Genomic DNA, 16375 nt, shown 5'->3' with positions numbered 1-16375 from the left:
CATTTATTTATATAGCGCCAACATATTCCGTAGCGCTTTACAATTGGGGACAAACATAGTAAACTAATAAACAAACTGGGTAAAACAGACAAAGAGGTGAGAAGGCCCTGCTCGCAAGCTTACAATCTATGTAAAAATAAAGCTATCAAGTATTTGTGTGCTAGATAAAAACGCAGCCAGTATTTATCTTATATGCAAAATAATAAACTAATATGCACCCCTTGTACTGTAACATGGTTTTTCCAGGATATAATGTACTCCTTTTTTTGCCTTGCTCTCCTTAGTGACTCGAACCCTCTTTGTGTTCTGTTCTCAGACAGAAGACTTCTCAGATAATCAAATGTAAATGTGACCTTGATGTTTAAAGTTCAGATTTGGCTAAAAATTATGATTTCACTTGTCGAAAAAAACAAGCAGCATGAGGGCTGTTGTACGACATTCTTGGAAGTTACATTTTAATATTGATTTTGCCACTGTTATTCCCTTTGTGTAGAATCATGTCCCTAAAGAAGATGGCAGAGACGATAAGGCCTTAATGCAGTGTGAGACCACCCCTCCCTTAACCCCACGGGCTGTACGACTGGAGAGAATGACACAGGCTCTTGCTCTGCAAGCCAGCCCGTTGGAGGATGGAAGAGAGTCTCGTGGAAGGTAAGACTCAATAGAATATGGCGCACTACTGAAACGTTGGGAACAGATGCCTAGAAACCGCACTTATTTTTTTCAGAATGGAAATATTATGTGTACGGTTGTGTTATTTGCTGGATGCTGTAACTTAGGGGTATACAAAGCTTCACTGAACTTAGAAGATTTGAAGTCGGGCCATTCTAGAATTCAGAGAAAGGCTTCATTAATTCATCATCATCATCATCATCATTTATTTATATAGCGCCACTAATTCCGCAGCGCTGTACAGAGAACTCCACATCAGTCCTTGCCCCATTGGAGCTTAGTCTAAATTCCCTAACATACACACACAGGCAGAGAGAGAGAGGACAGACTAGGGTCAATTTTGATAGCAGCCAATTAACCTACTAGTATGTTTTTGGAGTGTGGGAGGAAACCAGAGCACCCGGAGGAAACCCACGCAAACACGGGGAGAACATACAAACTCCACACAGATAAGGCCCATGGTCGGGAATTGAACTCATGACCCCAGTGCCGTGAGGCAGAAGTGCTAACCACTTACCCACCGTGCTGCCCCATTAATTGAAAACCATACCCCACAGATAGGCAACCTGCAACTTTCCATGAGCAAATTTCAGCATGCCTGTCAACTTTAGGTGCTGTAGGGCCATAATCCATAATATGACCATCTGTTGATTTTAGGAGCATCAACTAATTGGTTGCTGTAATTACTGTAGCCAAAGTCCATGGCAAATAAGTCTCCAGTACTCTTGGGGACTTGATGACTGAGTGATGCATATTTTAAGGAGCCCTAAGAGGATATAATATTAGAAGGAAGCAGTTTTTTTAACTTGTTTAATATTGTATTCCTCATTGTGTCTGTGAACATAGCCTTAAGATTGGACACTGCATGGGACCTCCCTGAGACATCATTTGATTAAAACTCGGAAGTAAATAACAGGGTTCCATTAATACAGAAATTAAAGTTGCTCATTCAATTTATAGTTTCACAGCAGGTGCTTGAAGGGGTGGTCCTAACGCTAAACAATGAGAGTCCCTATATTAGGTCGTACATTGAGAGCTACCTTACCTAAAGGTACCCTAAGAGCCTCCAAATGGCAAGCTCTCCTCTCAGTTACTGATACCAGAGCATGCCTCTCAAACAACAATACAGAAATAGAAGATAATCAACTTAAAGGTTCACAGCAGGTGTTTGAATGGGTGGGATTATCCAGAAAGGAGAAAATAGAGCGAGAAATCCACTAGCAGTACTGCTGTAAACCAGTAAGAGCTGCTAATCTGCTTCTGCATAAAAATGCAGGAATTCTCAGTTACACATTTTTGCAAATATAGGATAAGCCACCCGCCCTGTCAAGGCGCTTCTGTACTAAGTGGGATCTAGGTACCAATGTAGCAGGGATTGCTTAACCATCTTTAAACTTGGAAGAATTTTGAGCTGCTTAATGTGCCCATTTCAAAGGAGAATGTTGAAGTAGCGGTGGCCAGGGAAATCTCCCGGGCAGCTCAAATCTCTCATGATTGGCGCAAAACTTATGTAGCCCCGTTCACTGTGTGTACTATGAGGTGCACAGTTTAGTCAGTGCAGCTCCTTCTCAGCCCTGGCTAGCTCCTGGCGTGGTTTAGATGACCAGGGGGTCCCTGCACATGTAGGATATTTTTACGCAGTCCCTGTGAAGATGTTGGGACACAGCTGGTGGAACAGTGCATTCAGATGTCTCCATAATTTGGGGGCGCCAGATTATCTCTATATTATAAAATAAACTCTTTATTTACAATCCTCCTTCACTCCAGCACATTCTTAAACTGTTGTAGTGATAAATATGTACAGTTCCTATATACATCTCCTGTCTCCTCCTCCACAGTTCTTGGGGGCTACATGGACAGAATATTAATGGGGCAGTCACATCCAAAATGGTGGCTCTCTAGCTCACTCTTATCTCTCTCTCACAGCAGTGATTTGTCATCCTTCCTCTGTAGTGGTCATATCTCTCTCTCGCCCTCTGTAGTGGTCATATCTCTCTCTCGCCCTCTGTAGGGGTCATATCTCTCTCTCGCCCTCTGTAGGGGTCATATCTCTCTCTCTCGCCCTCTGTAGGGGTCATATCTCTCTCTCTCGCCCTCTGTAGGGGTCATATCTCTCTCTCTCGCCCTCTGTAGGGGTCATATCTCTCTCTCGCCCTCTGTAGGGGTCATATCTCTCTCTCGCCCTCTGTAGGGGTCATATCTCTCTCTCGCCCTCTGTAGGGGTCATATCTCTCTCTCGCCCTCTGTAGGGGTCATATCTCTCTCTCGCCCTCTGTAGGGGTCATATCTCTTTCCCAAACTGTGTAGGGGTAATATCTCTCTCTCAAACTGTGTAGGGGGTAATATCTCTCTCTCTCGCCCTCTGTAGGGGTCATATCTCTCTCTCGCCCTCTGTAGGGGTCATATCTCTCTCTCGCCCTCTGTAGGGGTCATATCTCTCTCTCTCGCCCTCTGTAGGGGTCATATCTCTTTCCCAAACTGTGTAGGGGTAATATCTCTCTCCCCTCCTCTGGGGGGTATTATCTCTCAGTTGGACGCTGACAGACACTCCCTGTGTGCTGCTCCTTTCTATCATCCTGTCGCTTTCTGAGGTAATTTATCCCTGAAATCTGCCCCATGTCACCAGTATTCTGTCAGTGATGTTGTACTATGGCCCCTAGTGGCAGCAGGTGATGGACCAGCCCCCAGATTATAAGGGGGGTCCCAGGACCTCCTCCCCTCTGTCCTGGGTCCCTGGCTGTCCCCCACCACACAGGCTCTGATCCCCTTATAACAGCCTGCGGTTGCTAAGCAACATTCCCAGAGTGTCTCCTCTGGGTCCTAGTGCTGGCCCACACACTCAGTCACTGGGAGGTGTGAACACCGACACCAGAGGGGGTGTTGCACTTATAAATAAGTAATTAGCCGTAACAGCATACAGCAGTGCCTTGGAATCTGGGCAACATCCCTGTAATGAAGTCTCTATGACGAAACGCGTTAGTGAGTGGCTTGACGCACTACAAGTCCCAGTGGTAGCTCTTATTTGGAATCGTGATTCTCTAGTTTGCTGCTGTGGTGGTTCTTGATGATCTTTTCTAGGAAATTTTAACTCTGGTTCATAAATTGGTTAGCCTTGATAAAACTGAATTAATGGTAAAGAAAATCTAGTGATATTAATATAGTTTGCCTCTTTACTAACTTGAAGACATCACAAGACATCACTACTTAGTTTATCGTTCGATTCGACTTATGTTAACATTCAGCTTAGTCGAGTGGTGGTTCCTGTGCTTGAGCACTGTGTGGTCGGTTGGAGTCAAGTTATATCATTCGCACTTACTTTGGCTTCAAAGTATTGACAGACTGATCTCCTTCTGCTGCACAAGGGGAGCTAGCAGCGGGTGATTGAATCACCGCCTGGACCTATTATGGCCTTACCCAATGGCGGGCTGGTTTCTAGGAGAGAGTATCTCGGCCCCCACATGATGTAAAACAAAACGTGATTCATCAGAGCAGGCCACTTTCTTCTATTCCTCCATGGTCCAGTTCTGGCAATCAAATCAGGGAATTTGAGAAAATCTGTGATCCTTGGACTTCTAATCCAATTACGGCACCACCTATGTGCCATCTTGATTGTGAGAGTAATGCAGCAGACTGCATAGCATGTAGTACAGTGTTGACTTACTATATGTACATTTTATGCATTGAAATATATAAGAATTCGGCTTATGTAGACAGTGTAGACCTCAGTAAAATAAAACTAGGTTTTGGATCGAGAGGCGGGTGGTGGGAGGCTGACCTGGGAACATCATCAGGGGTATGTGGGGGGGATGATTGGTTACTTTAGATTGTGTGCAAACACCTGTGTTATTTTTGTTGATTGGAACATCAATAAAAACAATTTATTTTAAAAATAAATTAAAATTAACTTGGATATAGATCCCCTTTTTAAGAAAATTTTACCGGTTTTCATTTTTACCATCTGCACCTATTATTGTAAACATATCTCAATACATGGTTGCAAATTGATTATCTCAATTATCTACATGCCTCAAAGTCTAAGGGTCGTTTCTCCATACTCATCCTCCTGGACTTCTTTGCTGTATTGGACACTGTTGATCACCCTCTTCTCCTGCACACCCCTGACTGACTCTGCCCTTTCCTGGTTCACTTCTTACCTACCAAACCGCTCCTTTAGTGTCTCTACCTTTGGCACATCACCCACTACCATTATCTGTTGGAGTTCCACAATGCTCTGTCCCTGGCCCCCTGCTTTTCTCACTGTATAACTATTGTCTTGGGGAACTAATATGCTAGTTCAGCCTCCGGTATCACCTCTACGCTGACAACACCCAGATCTAAATCTCTACCCTTGTGTGCTCTCTCGTGTAACCAGCTGTCTCTGCCATCTTCACATGGATGTCCCAATGCTACCTAAAGCTCAACATGTCCAAAACAGAACTTATCTTCGCTTCTTCCAGAGCCACCACCTCCCCTCAAATCTCCCTCACTGTCAATAACACCACAATTTCCTAAGTCTCCCAAGCCGCTGCCTTGGTGTCACACTTGACGCTGTCCTCTGCTTTATTCCTCACATCCAGACTCTCTCCAAGTCCTGTAACCTCCGCCTTGATAATATTTCTAGAATACATGTTTTTATTACCCAATATTCTTCCAAAATTCATATCCATTCTCCCATCATCTCCCATCTTGACTACCGCAACCTCCTGCTATCTGGCATTCCCATCATCCATGTATCCCCTCTTCAGTCTTGCAGCAGCATTTAACATAGATTGATCTTCGTCTCTCACCGCTCCACATCTGCTGCACCACTTTACAAATCCCTACACTGACTCCCTGTGTCCTCCAGAATCCAATTCAAATTACTCACCCTTGCCTACAAAGCCCTCAACGACACTACCCCTGCGTACATCTCAAATCTCATATCAAAATACTGTCCCTCCTGCCCTCTTAGATCTACCTCTCACCTGCGCTTTGTGTCTTCTCTGGTAACCACCTCTCACTCCCACCTAAAGATTCCTCCCGTGCTGCTCCCCACTTATGGAATCACCTACCACGCTCAATCAGACTTTCCCACAGCCTTCAAATCGTTATAAGGTCTCTGATTCCTATCTGTTTATTAGAGTTTACCCTACTCCCACCTATACTAACCACACTAATGCACCCTCACAATCTAAACTCTGAGCCACACTCGCTCCTCTTGTTTCAGCTGTACCCTCCTCCAATTAGAATGTAAGCTCCGTCATGAGCAGGGTCCTCCACATCCTCTGTTTTTAATGTCTGCATTTATTTTGTGTCCCTGGTATGTCACTATTTTATGTGTGTCCTATTTTCCTTACTGTAGGGTCCTTCGGAGCACTGTAGCCCCTTACAAATCCACAATAAAAATAATTTACTTTTCGTGTCCATCTTGCAGCTAATGCAAATTAAGCAAACCCTGTTCTTGTGTCCAATCTAGTTAGTTATACATATCTTTTGACTGTAAGGCTGGGTACACATTACATGGTTTTCAGACGATTAGCAGCAGGCCAGTCACACGATAAACGACTGTTTGGCCTGATGTTGCACCAGTGTGTACGCTCCAATGATTATCTCTCCAGAGCACATCCTATTGTTTCATTTGATTTTTAAACTGAACTAAAAATCTCATTCAACAATGAAATGATGTCGCTCCAATTCTGTAGTGTGTATGCACTCGGGATCGGCAGTGTCCATAGATCTCTATGCAGTGTGCAGAGTCACCGTCTTTTCAGCCGATAGTCATGACGGATAAAGAACACAGATCTGAAGGTAAATCGTGCAAAACGTGTTTAGTGTTTACGCATGAATCGGCTGCTGATCGGGACATTTTTTTTTTTATAATTGTTGGTAAAATCGTTAAGGATATCGCATCGGGAGAAATTTTGTATAGTATTTACCCAGCCTAAAAGAAGTCTGGCACTTGACAATCTGGCCGAAAGAAAATGGAAAATGACACTGTGAAAAGTATCTTATCATTCCTACCAACACGGATATACAACATTTTGGAAACCAACCAGAAATAAGACTATACCTGATTACTGCAGTAAGAGACACATAAGTGTCTATTTTTTACTTTTTTATTATATATATATTTTTTCTCATAGCTCTTATCACATATTCATGCGGACACACATATATTTCTGTATTTTAGACCAGAATTTATAGATGCCTATCTATTTCTGGATCATCGGACTACTGCAACCTCCTCCTTACTGGCCTCCCCCACTCTCATCTTGCTCCCCTTCGATCTGTACTTAACGCAGCCGCTAGGCTCATCTTCCTTTCTCGCCGCTCCTCTTCTGTCTCCCCCCTCTACCAATCCCTTCACTGGCTCCCCTTCCCATACAGAATCCTGTTCAAGCTCCTCACTCTTACATACAAGGCCCTAGCCAACTCCACTGCACCCTACATCTCCACCCTCCTTTCTATTCATGCTCCATCCCACCCTCTCCGTTCTGCCAATGACCGTTGCCTCTCTTCCCCCCTGATCACCTCCTCCCACGCGCGTATCCAAGACTTCGCCCGTGCTGCCCCCCTCCACTGGAACAAGCTCACCCCCTCCATCAGAACTTCCCCTAATCTGTCAAGTTTCAAACGGGCTTTAAAAACCCACCTTTTTCTTAAAGCCTTCCAGTCTCCCACTTAACTTCCTACCTTTTCTTCTGCCTCTTCCTCCCCCCTTATCCTTATCCTCCGTTTCTCCATCTCTCCACCGTGTCTCTCTGTCTGTCTACCCCACCCCTTAGATTGTAAGCTCCTTTGAGCATGGTATTCTCTCCTCCTGTCTTCACCACTGTTAACTCTGCTCTCCAGCTACTTAGCCCTCCTCCTTGAGGACCCTCTTTCCCGCATCCCCTCTCGCTCCCTCCTCTCTCCTCTAGGGGTCTCCCTGTCATCCGTGCCTTCCCTCTTGGACTCCGTCGTTGGCGGACCTTCCCCTCTCCACTCCTCCGCCCCTCTAGCGGTGCTTTGAGCTCACTGAGTTACTGTGATTATTGTTTACTGTACTGTGCTGTCTCACCTCGTATTGTAATCTCGTTTGTCCCTGTACGGCGCTACGGACACCTAGTGGCGCCCTATAAATAAAAATTAATAATAATAATAATCGCTGTTAGACAGCTACACTCAACATATGAGTCCACTATCTATAAATGTACTGGCCAGACACTATTTTTATATAATCTGTTTGTTAGGTGTATATATAGTATATATTTTCTATTTATTTTTTATTACACTGTTTACTAACCCTCATTAAAATGTATTACCTTGGAGGATTATAGAATAAATTGAAATTATACACAGTCCGCTATCTAAGGATATCTTTTTTTACATTTTATTATAATATTATTTTATATCGTGGCGCATCTCACTTTCAGATTTATTATAATCCAATAATTACTCTGCAATATGTTCAATAAAAGTCCTCTCAAGCTTAAAAACTTCATGAACATTTTCACCAATTTAGGCCATGGATTTCTACATACAAAGAAGTATATAATAAAAGCAAATGATACATCTGACACTATTGCTAAAATTTCTATTATTTCAATAAAGGTATTTAATAAACATTGACATTTTTTATCGCCTTAATATTTTGTATTTATTCCCAGATTAAGACATGTCAAATACAACAGAACATAAGAAAAATAAATCTTATTTTCAAAATTCCAATAAAAACATATTTTCTTGAATTGAAATATATAGACTGACGTAATACTTGTAGTATTGTTCCTGCTAAGCAACCGTACCTTAGTTATGGCCTTTACTCTGGCTGTACTTGTAAAGTGCTAAAAGTAGCCATGGTTCATTAGAAGAGTAAAAAGAGTTTATTAAGTAAAGCGGCTCGAAACTATTGTATAAGCCCTGTTGTAATTTGTCTTTTATGTACGTATAATAGGAATGTATCTAGCGGAAGTAAATTTGTTATACAGTTTGTTTAAGTCATTATTTTGGTTAAATGGACACACAGGATCTGTGTTTCCCCTCAGAACAGAGAGAGAATGGCCTTTAAAGTAGAAGTCCTTTATTTTATTTTTTCAGTTAGAATAATAACTGTTAAAGGCAATTGTATGATAGAAGATTGTGGTTTCAAACACACCGTTACGTGAGATAAGAAAGAAGCCACGGTGGCTCAGTGGTTAGCACTTCTGCCTCACAGCACTGGGGTCATGAGTTCAATTCCTGACCATGGCCTTATCTGTGAGGAGTTTGTATGTTCTCCCCGTGTTTGTGTGGGTTTCCTCCGGGTGCTCCGGTTTCCTCTCACACTCCAAAAACATACTGGTAGGTAAATTGGCTGCTAACAAATAGCTCTTAGTCTCTCGGTCTGTGTGTGTATGTGTGTGAGTGTGTGTCTATATTAGGGAATTTAGACTGTAAGCTCCTTTGGGGCAGGGACTGATGTGAGTGAGTTCTCTGTACAGTGCTGCGGAATCAGTGGTGCTATATAAATAAATGGTGATGATGAAGCCACAGTCTGAGAGTTAGATAGTGTATGGAGCATGGTCCTCCTTCAGCGCACAATATTGACACCAGGCTCGTGACAAACTGTAGCAGGAAGACTGTCCTATGAAATGAGGTTCGTACATCTAACTACTTCTTCTTCTTGTTCTTACAGTCTGGGCGCAGATGGTCTCGGTGGCACCAATAGCACCAGCCAGGACTCGCTGCACAAAGCTGCCAAAAAGAAAAGCATCAAGTCGTCAATCGGGCGCTTGTTTGGCAAGAAGGAGAAGGGGCGTATGGGACAGATGGGGCGAGAATCCTCCTCTTTGGGTAAGAACATGATTTGTACGTTATACCACTTATGGCCACTGGGGGCATACTTTAGACAAGCTGTTGTTATTGCAGTGTCAGACACTTCCACTGACAACACCCAACCACATCTCAACCATTAACGCAGATATATGTTTTGTTGCTTCACTTTTTAAACATTTGGGTTGGCGACCTGATAGTTGCTGGGGCTTCCTTCACTACAATTAGCAGTGCCCGTTCTCTATCTATAACCTATCTGGCTACTTAGTTGACCCCACTGGACCATTCCAGCAGATATCCCCGCAGGACACCAGCGGGTAAATGTATCAAGCTGCGAGTTTCCGGCGGGTTTGAAAAGTGGAGCTGTTGCCTATAGCAACCAATCAGATTCTAGCTGTCATTTTGTAGCATGTACTAAATAACTACTAGGAGGATATATTTGATTATGATGCAGAAGGACACCATTGCCAACTTATCTTGAGGTGCCATCTCTGCCGCCTCTGTACACTTGTGCAGGGTAACATCTGTACCATGATCTATTCGGCTATCCTTGTCATTCAGGCCAAACACCACCAGCTGTCCCATCAACTGTTGTACCAGGAATGTTCTCTCTTTAGTAACAGTTATTGTGTAGGTCAGCATGGTGGCTTAGTGGTTAGCACTTCTGCCTCACAGCACTGGGGCCATGAGTTCAATTCCTGACCATGGCCTTATCTGTGTGGAGTTTGTATGTTCTTTGTGGGTTTCCTCCGGGTGCTCTGGTTTCCTCCCACACTACAAAAACATACGAGTAGGCTAATTGGCTGCTAACAAAATTGACCCTAGTGTCTCTCTCCCTCTCCCCCTCCCCCGTGAGCTCCAATGGGGCAGGGACTGATGTGAATGAGTTCTCTGTACAGTGCTGCGGAATCAGTGGCGCTATATAAATAAATGGTGATGATGATTGTGCTCTTATTGGTTGCCAGGGTCAGCGGGTAAAAGCCATGCACTTGCGTTGCAGAAATGTAGTAATTTTAATAAATGTTTTCAAGTAGACTGTTTTCCTTAATACCTCTGACCTGCAGATCTTCTCCGTTTAACACATATTATTCACTCTCCATAAACACCTCTCCCTACTTACCTGTTCTACAAACAGCTGGAGTGTCAAAGGTTTTCACCCTTGACAAGAAGCCCCCAGCAATTTACCCCCATGTAGAAAGCACTTTCACACTGGGTGCTTACAGACAGTCTGTTCTCCAGACGTCAGTCACATATTGGGAGTGTAACCTTTAGGTCATTATTTATGATTACTACAGCTTATCCTAAATATATGCAGGCTTTATAAATGTGATTATTACTGTATTTGAGCAAGAAAGCGTTGTACAGAACATTTCACCATCTGTGTAAACACAGTACTTCTGCTTCAACCTTTCTCTACCATATAACTATGTTCTCCCTGTACTGTCTATACAGTAAGAGTTGTATAAATACATTAAAATGATCAAATATTGTTTGTGTCTTTTAATTAACTCCAGTCATTTGATAGTGTTGAGTGGAAATGACATCATTAATTGGTTGGCGATGTTTACGTATTTGACCTCACTTAGCAGAGTCTGTGACATCACTCAGCTGCACTGTGAATGACACGGCTAATAAGTTAACATTGACGAAAGTGACTGTGTGAGGTTTATTATTACTGTCTAAGGTGTATTATTTGACCGCACGCACCAATTCATTGCGAGTAGCAGCTTTTCATAATGTTAATGTACGTTTATTGGTACGTAATGGGGCTGATTTGGTGCAAATTGTACCCAGAATGTCGAACTTTTTTTTTTGTGTGCAAGCAGAGCAGTTACTGCATGCCCAACAAATATGCTGGCCAGCTCTGTTTTTATACCACATTTAAGAGTTAGCCTGGCAGGGGCGCACTCGGGGGGTTTCTGGGTCTCCAGAAACCCCTCCCCTCTGTTAAAGAAGTGCCCCTACATAGCGGCACTGTACTATATAGCAGCCGCGGTGCTGTCAAAGAAGCATACAGCACCGCCGCGGACGCTTCTTTGACAGCGCCGCGGCTGCTGTATAGTACAGTGCTGCCGAAACTGAGCTTCTACGCATGCGTGGGGGCATGCGCAGCAGCTCTCTCGCTTTTTTTTGGGGGGGGGGGAGGCGGGCGGTGAAACCCCCGCGGAATCCTGTGTGCGCCCCTGCCTGGCTGCTTCCCCCCACAACTATAAAATCAGTTGTGCATTTTAGATGTATATTCCCTGCAACACATAATGGGTTGGGATGAAGGGCATACCCAGGGGAGGGCTGGCAAATTTTAGCCTCGGGCGGCAAGACTCGACTCAGCAGCCTATTTTAAAGGAACAAAAAATGCAGGTGGTCCAGTGACCCAGCCCAAGGTCGCCCACTATGGGATCGTCACCGGGGGGCAGATGCCCCCCTGCCCCTGGGCATACCAGTGCTCATTTTTATATATCTAGGATGCATATAAATATATATGGCCTATTATGCAAACACTAGCAATTCTTACCAGTGTTTTGTTTTTTTTTTGTTTGTTTTTTTAATAATCTGAGGTGCCACAGGTATCATACAGCGCCACCATCTAATTGATGGGCAAAGATGCAGTTCATGTGGCCCGGAATTCTGTAGTACCAGGTTTAAAGTTGCACAGAGGGGACCAGGTCCACTCGGATGGACAGTGGCATTAATGTTACTCCGACATGAGAATGGGACTGATGGTGTTTCATATCATCATCATCTATTTATTTATATAGCACCACTAATTCCGCAGCGCTGCACAGAAAACTCTCTCACGTCAGTCCCTTCCCCATTGGAGCTTACAATATAAATCCCCTAACTTACACAGACACAGACCGAGAGAGACTAAGGGCAATTTAATAGCAGTCAATTAACCTACCAGTATGTTTTTTTGGAGTGTGGGAGGAAACTGGAGCACCCGGAGGAAACCCACGCAAACACGGGGAGAACATACAAACTCCTCACAGATAAGGCCATGGTCAGGAATTGAACTTATGACCCCAGTGCTGTGAGGCTGAAGTGCTAACCACTTAGCCACCGTGCTGCCCAAAGTGCTTTCATCCAACTGTGTAATAATGAGTTCATTCCAACACCATGGAGAGTTCAGAAAACGAAAATCAACTTATAATCGGTTTCCCGCTTTTTTGAATAATTGATTACTTCAAATGCCATTGTTTAGTGATGCATTTATTCAAATATTTCTGATGCTGTGCTAGAATTTGGATCGACAGTGCCCCTTTTTCATTACATTGACAGTGACCAGATAGTGACAGATTATTATTTGACTGCTGGCTATAGTATCTATCAAGTTATATGACTATGATATTTTAATTGTGATCATCTACATGTAATTAGTTACTTTTAGAATATTCAGAAAATTTTATGTTTTAGACATTTGTCTTGTTTAGTGTCAGTTTATTTTCCTAGGGTAATTGATTGAGATGCAGTTAACCTGAAGGCATTTTATGCATTTAAACATTGGACCCTTTTAAATGCATTTATCATGATCACTAGATTTTATCCAGTATTGAAAATGTTTTAGATCAAAATCACATTCTGCATATGTTTGAGGTGCCGGTAGGATGTGTAGCACAGCCATTATTTACTTTATATCAAGATTGTTTCTTAACCTATTTTTATGCTTATCAAGTCCTAAAATTTCCAACCTTTTTTTTTTTTTTTTAATGCTGTATTTGCAGCTGGAACCCCCTCAGATGAGACATCGCCCTCCGACCCCATGGGTCTGTCCAAACTGGCAGGACCTGTGGACAAAGACCGCAGAAACAAGAAGAAGTAAGTCACCTCTTATTATAAAACATGTCGTATAAGACATTTACGGGTACCATGTTCCCTGTGAGGACCAGAGTGTGTAATGATCACGAGATCCCCCTCTGGGAGAGAGATGGTCAAGCAGTCACGATGTGTATTCAATTGGCTCACGCAGCATGTAAATTCCAGATTGGTGGTTCATGCTTGGACTTGACCTATCTGTCATGACGTAGACTGTTACTTGGACTGTGAATGTCACCTGTAGAAGTGCAAGTGGCAGGTTTAATTCAGCGCAACATTCCACCTTCCATCACCGCGATATCCGTCTGTGCACATTGACGCCTATCACTGTAAGGAATCTCCTCTCTTTTTTTCTTGGCAAAGAAAAACGAGCTGAGAAACATCACCCCCGAGTGCCTTTGCAGACTGTTACAAAGGCACTCTGCGGCACATTGCGCTAATTGAATCCCCCCCTAATGTCACAACCAGTAGGTAATGGACACTTACATTGGGCCAAAAAAATCAACTTCTCTCATCCCAGAGTCACAACCTTCCCATAAATCTCCCTCACTGTTAATAACATAGCAATTTCCTCCACAGCCTTGGTGTCGCACTTGCCACAACAAGAAGGATCTTCCTTTCTTCCTCTCTTCCTATTCCTCTCCTGCTGATCCACCTCACTACACTGGCGAGCCAGTTCAAATGACTCTGCCTCCTCTTCAAAGCCTTGCATCAGTCCTTCCTACCTCTCAAACCTCATCACAAAATAATTCTTTCCCTCTGGCCCTGTAAGCACTGCCTCTGGCCTGCGTCTCACCTCCTCTTTGATAGCCCCCCCAATCCCACCTACAAGACTTCTCCCGTACCAATACCCACCCATGAAATTCCCTACCACACTTGACCAGACTCTGCCTTTGCCTTCAAATGTGTAAAACCTCTGACAACCCACCTGTTCAGTAGAGGCTTCCCTTCTCCCACTTATACTACTTACACTGGGACCTTGTCACTATTGTCTCAACCTCTACTCTCATCCACACTCACTGCCGTTATATCAGTTCTGCCGTTTTCCTTCTAGATTGTAAGCTCTTTCCCCGCTGTTTGTGTTCACTTCTGCATTGATTTTGTCTAGCGTGTATATCCCTGTTTTATGTGCGTCAGAGCACTGTGGCGCCTTACAAATAAAATTAACAGTAATAATAAAAACATTGTACTTAGTTTTAAGGGGGAGCACATGGACTTGCATGCCAGCTTCTGCGGGTGCAAACATTTGTACCGGCCAATGGGCTGACCCAGGCCATTTCTTGCTAATCGCATAATGCGCTGACTTTGCTGGATTGGATTTAAATTTAAGTCCTAAAGTTAGTTGCAATGATCAGCACTTTAGTAGAAAAATGTAAAACGTTGAACCAAATAAAGGGGGTGGTCCTACAGTGGTGGTAGGCTGGATTTGTCATAAACTTTTAACGGTTTCCACCCTATGCATTTTACGGAGCATTCGCCAAACCCACAAAACTAGGCTCAGATTGCTGGGGTGTTTTTAAAGTACCTAAAATGGGCGTGTCCCTTGAACCACGATAGGTGAACTAGTAGATACACTTGCCACATAAAGAAGCCTTGGGAATCTGCAGTTCATAGATGACTCCTCCTGAATGCTGGTCAAAGGGTCACAATGCTCCCTCCAAAACAATTAATATTTCAAATATTATGGGGGGGGGGGAAATCACCCACTGGAAAACAGAATAAAGATTAGTCTAATGCAGCATAAGAATGCTAAGATGCTTATCATTTGCTGTAACAAAAAAAAAATGGGCCCCCATAAAATATATGGTGGGAACCACTAATTTGAGCTAATTATTAGTGATACATCTGTAGCCTTTTTGTACAGACACCTAAATTGCTAACAGTAATAAATATTTTAATGCAGATAATATACTAACAATATATTAATTAAAAGGATATTTATGTTTAATTTAAAAAAAAAAAGAAAAAAATCCATGGCTCCTGAAGTAGATTCTCAGACTAAGGACTAGATTTACTAAACTGCGGGTTTGAAAAAGTGGAGATGTTGCCTATAGCAACCAATCAGATTCTAGCTGTCATTTATTTAGTGCCCTCTACAAAATGACAGCTAGAATCTGATTGGTTGCTATAGGCAACATCTGCACTATTTTAAACTCGCAGTTTAGTAAATATAACCCTAAATCTGGTTCTCGGACTAAGAAAGGTTGATAACCTTTGCTTTAGTTTATTACAACGAGCCAATCTTTCTTTCATTTCAGTTCTGTCTCCCTCCCAATGCGATTTGCTTCGTCTTGTGTGCAAAGTTTAACTAGGTCTATGTTCTATTTGTAGAACGGACACATTCTAAACAGGTGTAAATTGCATCAGTGATTCAATGCGTTCTTCCCTTAGTTGTCATATACTTGCCAACAGTCAAGAATGTGTGTGAAATGCTAAACTGTATGTGTGCTGAATGGATCATCACGAGTTGTACAATTGCAGCTGAAACGTCAGAAGGTAGCTGAAGTGGCACGTACGTCAGGCGTCGGCCCCTCCTATTTGAATGGGTATTTAATTAAGTGTGATATTCTATATATGCCTCCCCTACTTATTTTTCAATACCAATACCCAAGACTGAATTAAAAAAAAAACAAACGTTATGTAATTCCGTCTAGTTTATTGCAATTGGCAAATCAGTGGAAGATCACGAGCAGGACATTTTCACACATTAAAATGGGTCAGGTTTGCAGGTGTGTAGATGACTGCTCCCACGCTGTTTCACTCAGGCCTGGATTTAACCCTTTTGCTGCCCTTGTCTGTTTTTCTACTTACTCTTTAATCATCCCTTTTGATTGACATCGACGTCCGTGTCTCCAGCTGCCATGACGCATGTGTATAAATTTTTTTAAAGTAGTTTACCAATAATTAAATACACTGGATATTTTTCACGCTATGAGCAGGATGAAACAAATGGCAGTCTGACGCCTCCCAAAATTCTGTTGCCCAGCCAGTCCTTTCCAAAAAGCCAAGCATGATCTCACTATAGTTTTAATATAGTCACTCATGGTAACTAAGGGAGAATTAAATTCTTAGAGATGTGCCGCAAAGAGCCTTTGGAACGGTCCGTGGAAACATTCCACGG

The 16375-nt window shown here is 43.0% G+C and overlaps 1 protein-coding gene across 6 annotated transcripts in view; it reads left to right on the top strand.

Moving 5' to 3' along the window:
• Positions 1–16375, top strand: part of PPFIA3 (PPFI scaffold protein A3) — a 118285-nt gene that overhangs the window by 74162 nt on the left and 27748 nt on the right. For all 6 annotated transcript variants that reach the window (XM_075191591.1, XM_075191587.1, XM_075191589.1 and 3 more), the window contains 3 exons: positions 494–651; positions 9308–9465; positions 13164–13257. In XM_075191591.1, coding sequence (XP_075047692.1) covers positions 494–651; positions 9308–9465; positions 13164–13257 — 410 coding nt within the window. The remainder of the gene's footprint in view (positions 1–493; positions 652–9307; positions 9466–13163; positions 13258–16375) is intronic.

The sequence above is a fragment of the Mixophyes fleayi genome, chromosome 11 (genome assembly GCF_038048845.1).
Source record: "Mixophyes fleayi isolate aMixFle1 chromosome 11, aMixFle1.hap1, whole genome shotgun sequence".
Lineage (NCBI taxonomy): Eukaryota > Metazoa > Chordata > Amphibia > Anura > Limnodynastidae > Mixophyes > Mixophyes fleayi.
This window is presented reverse-complemented; position numbering and strand designations above follow the sequence as displayed.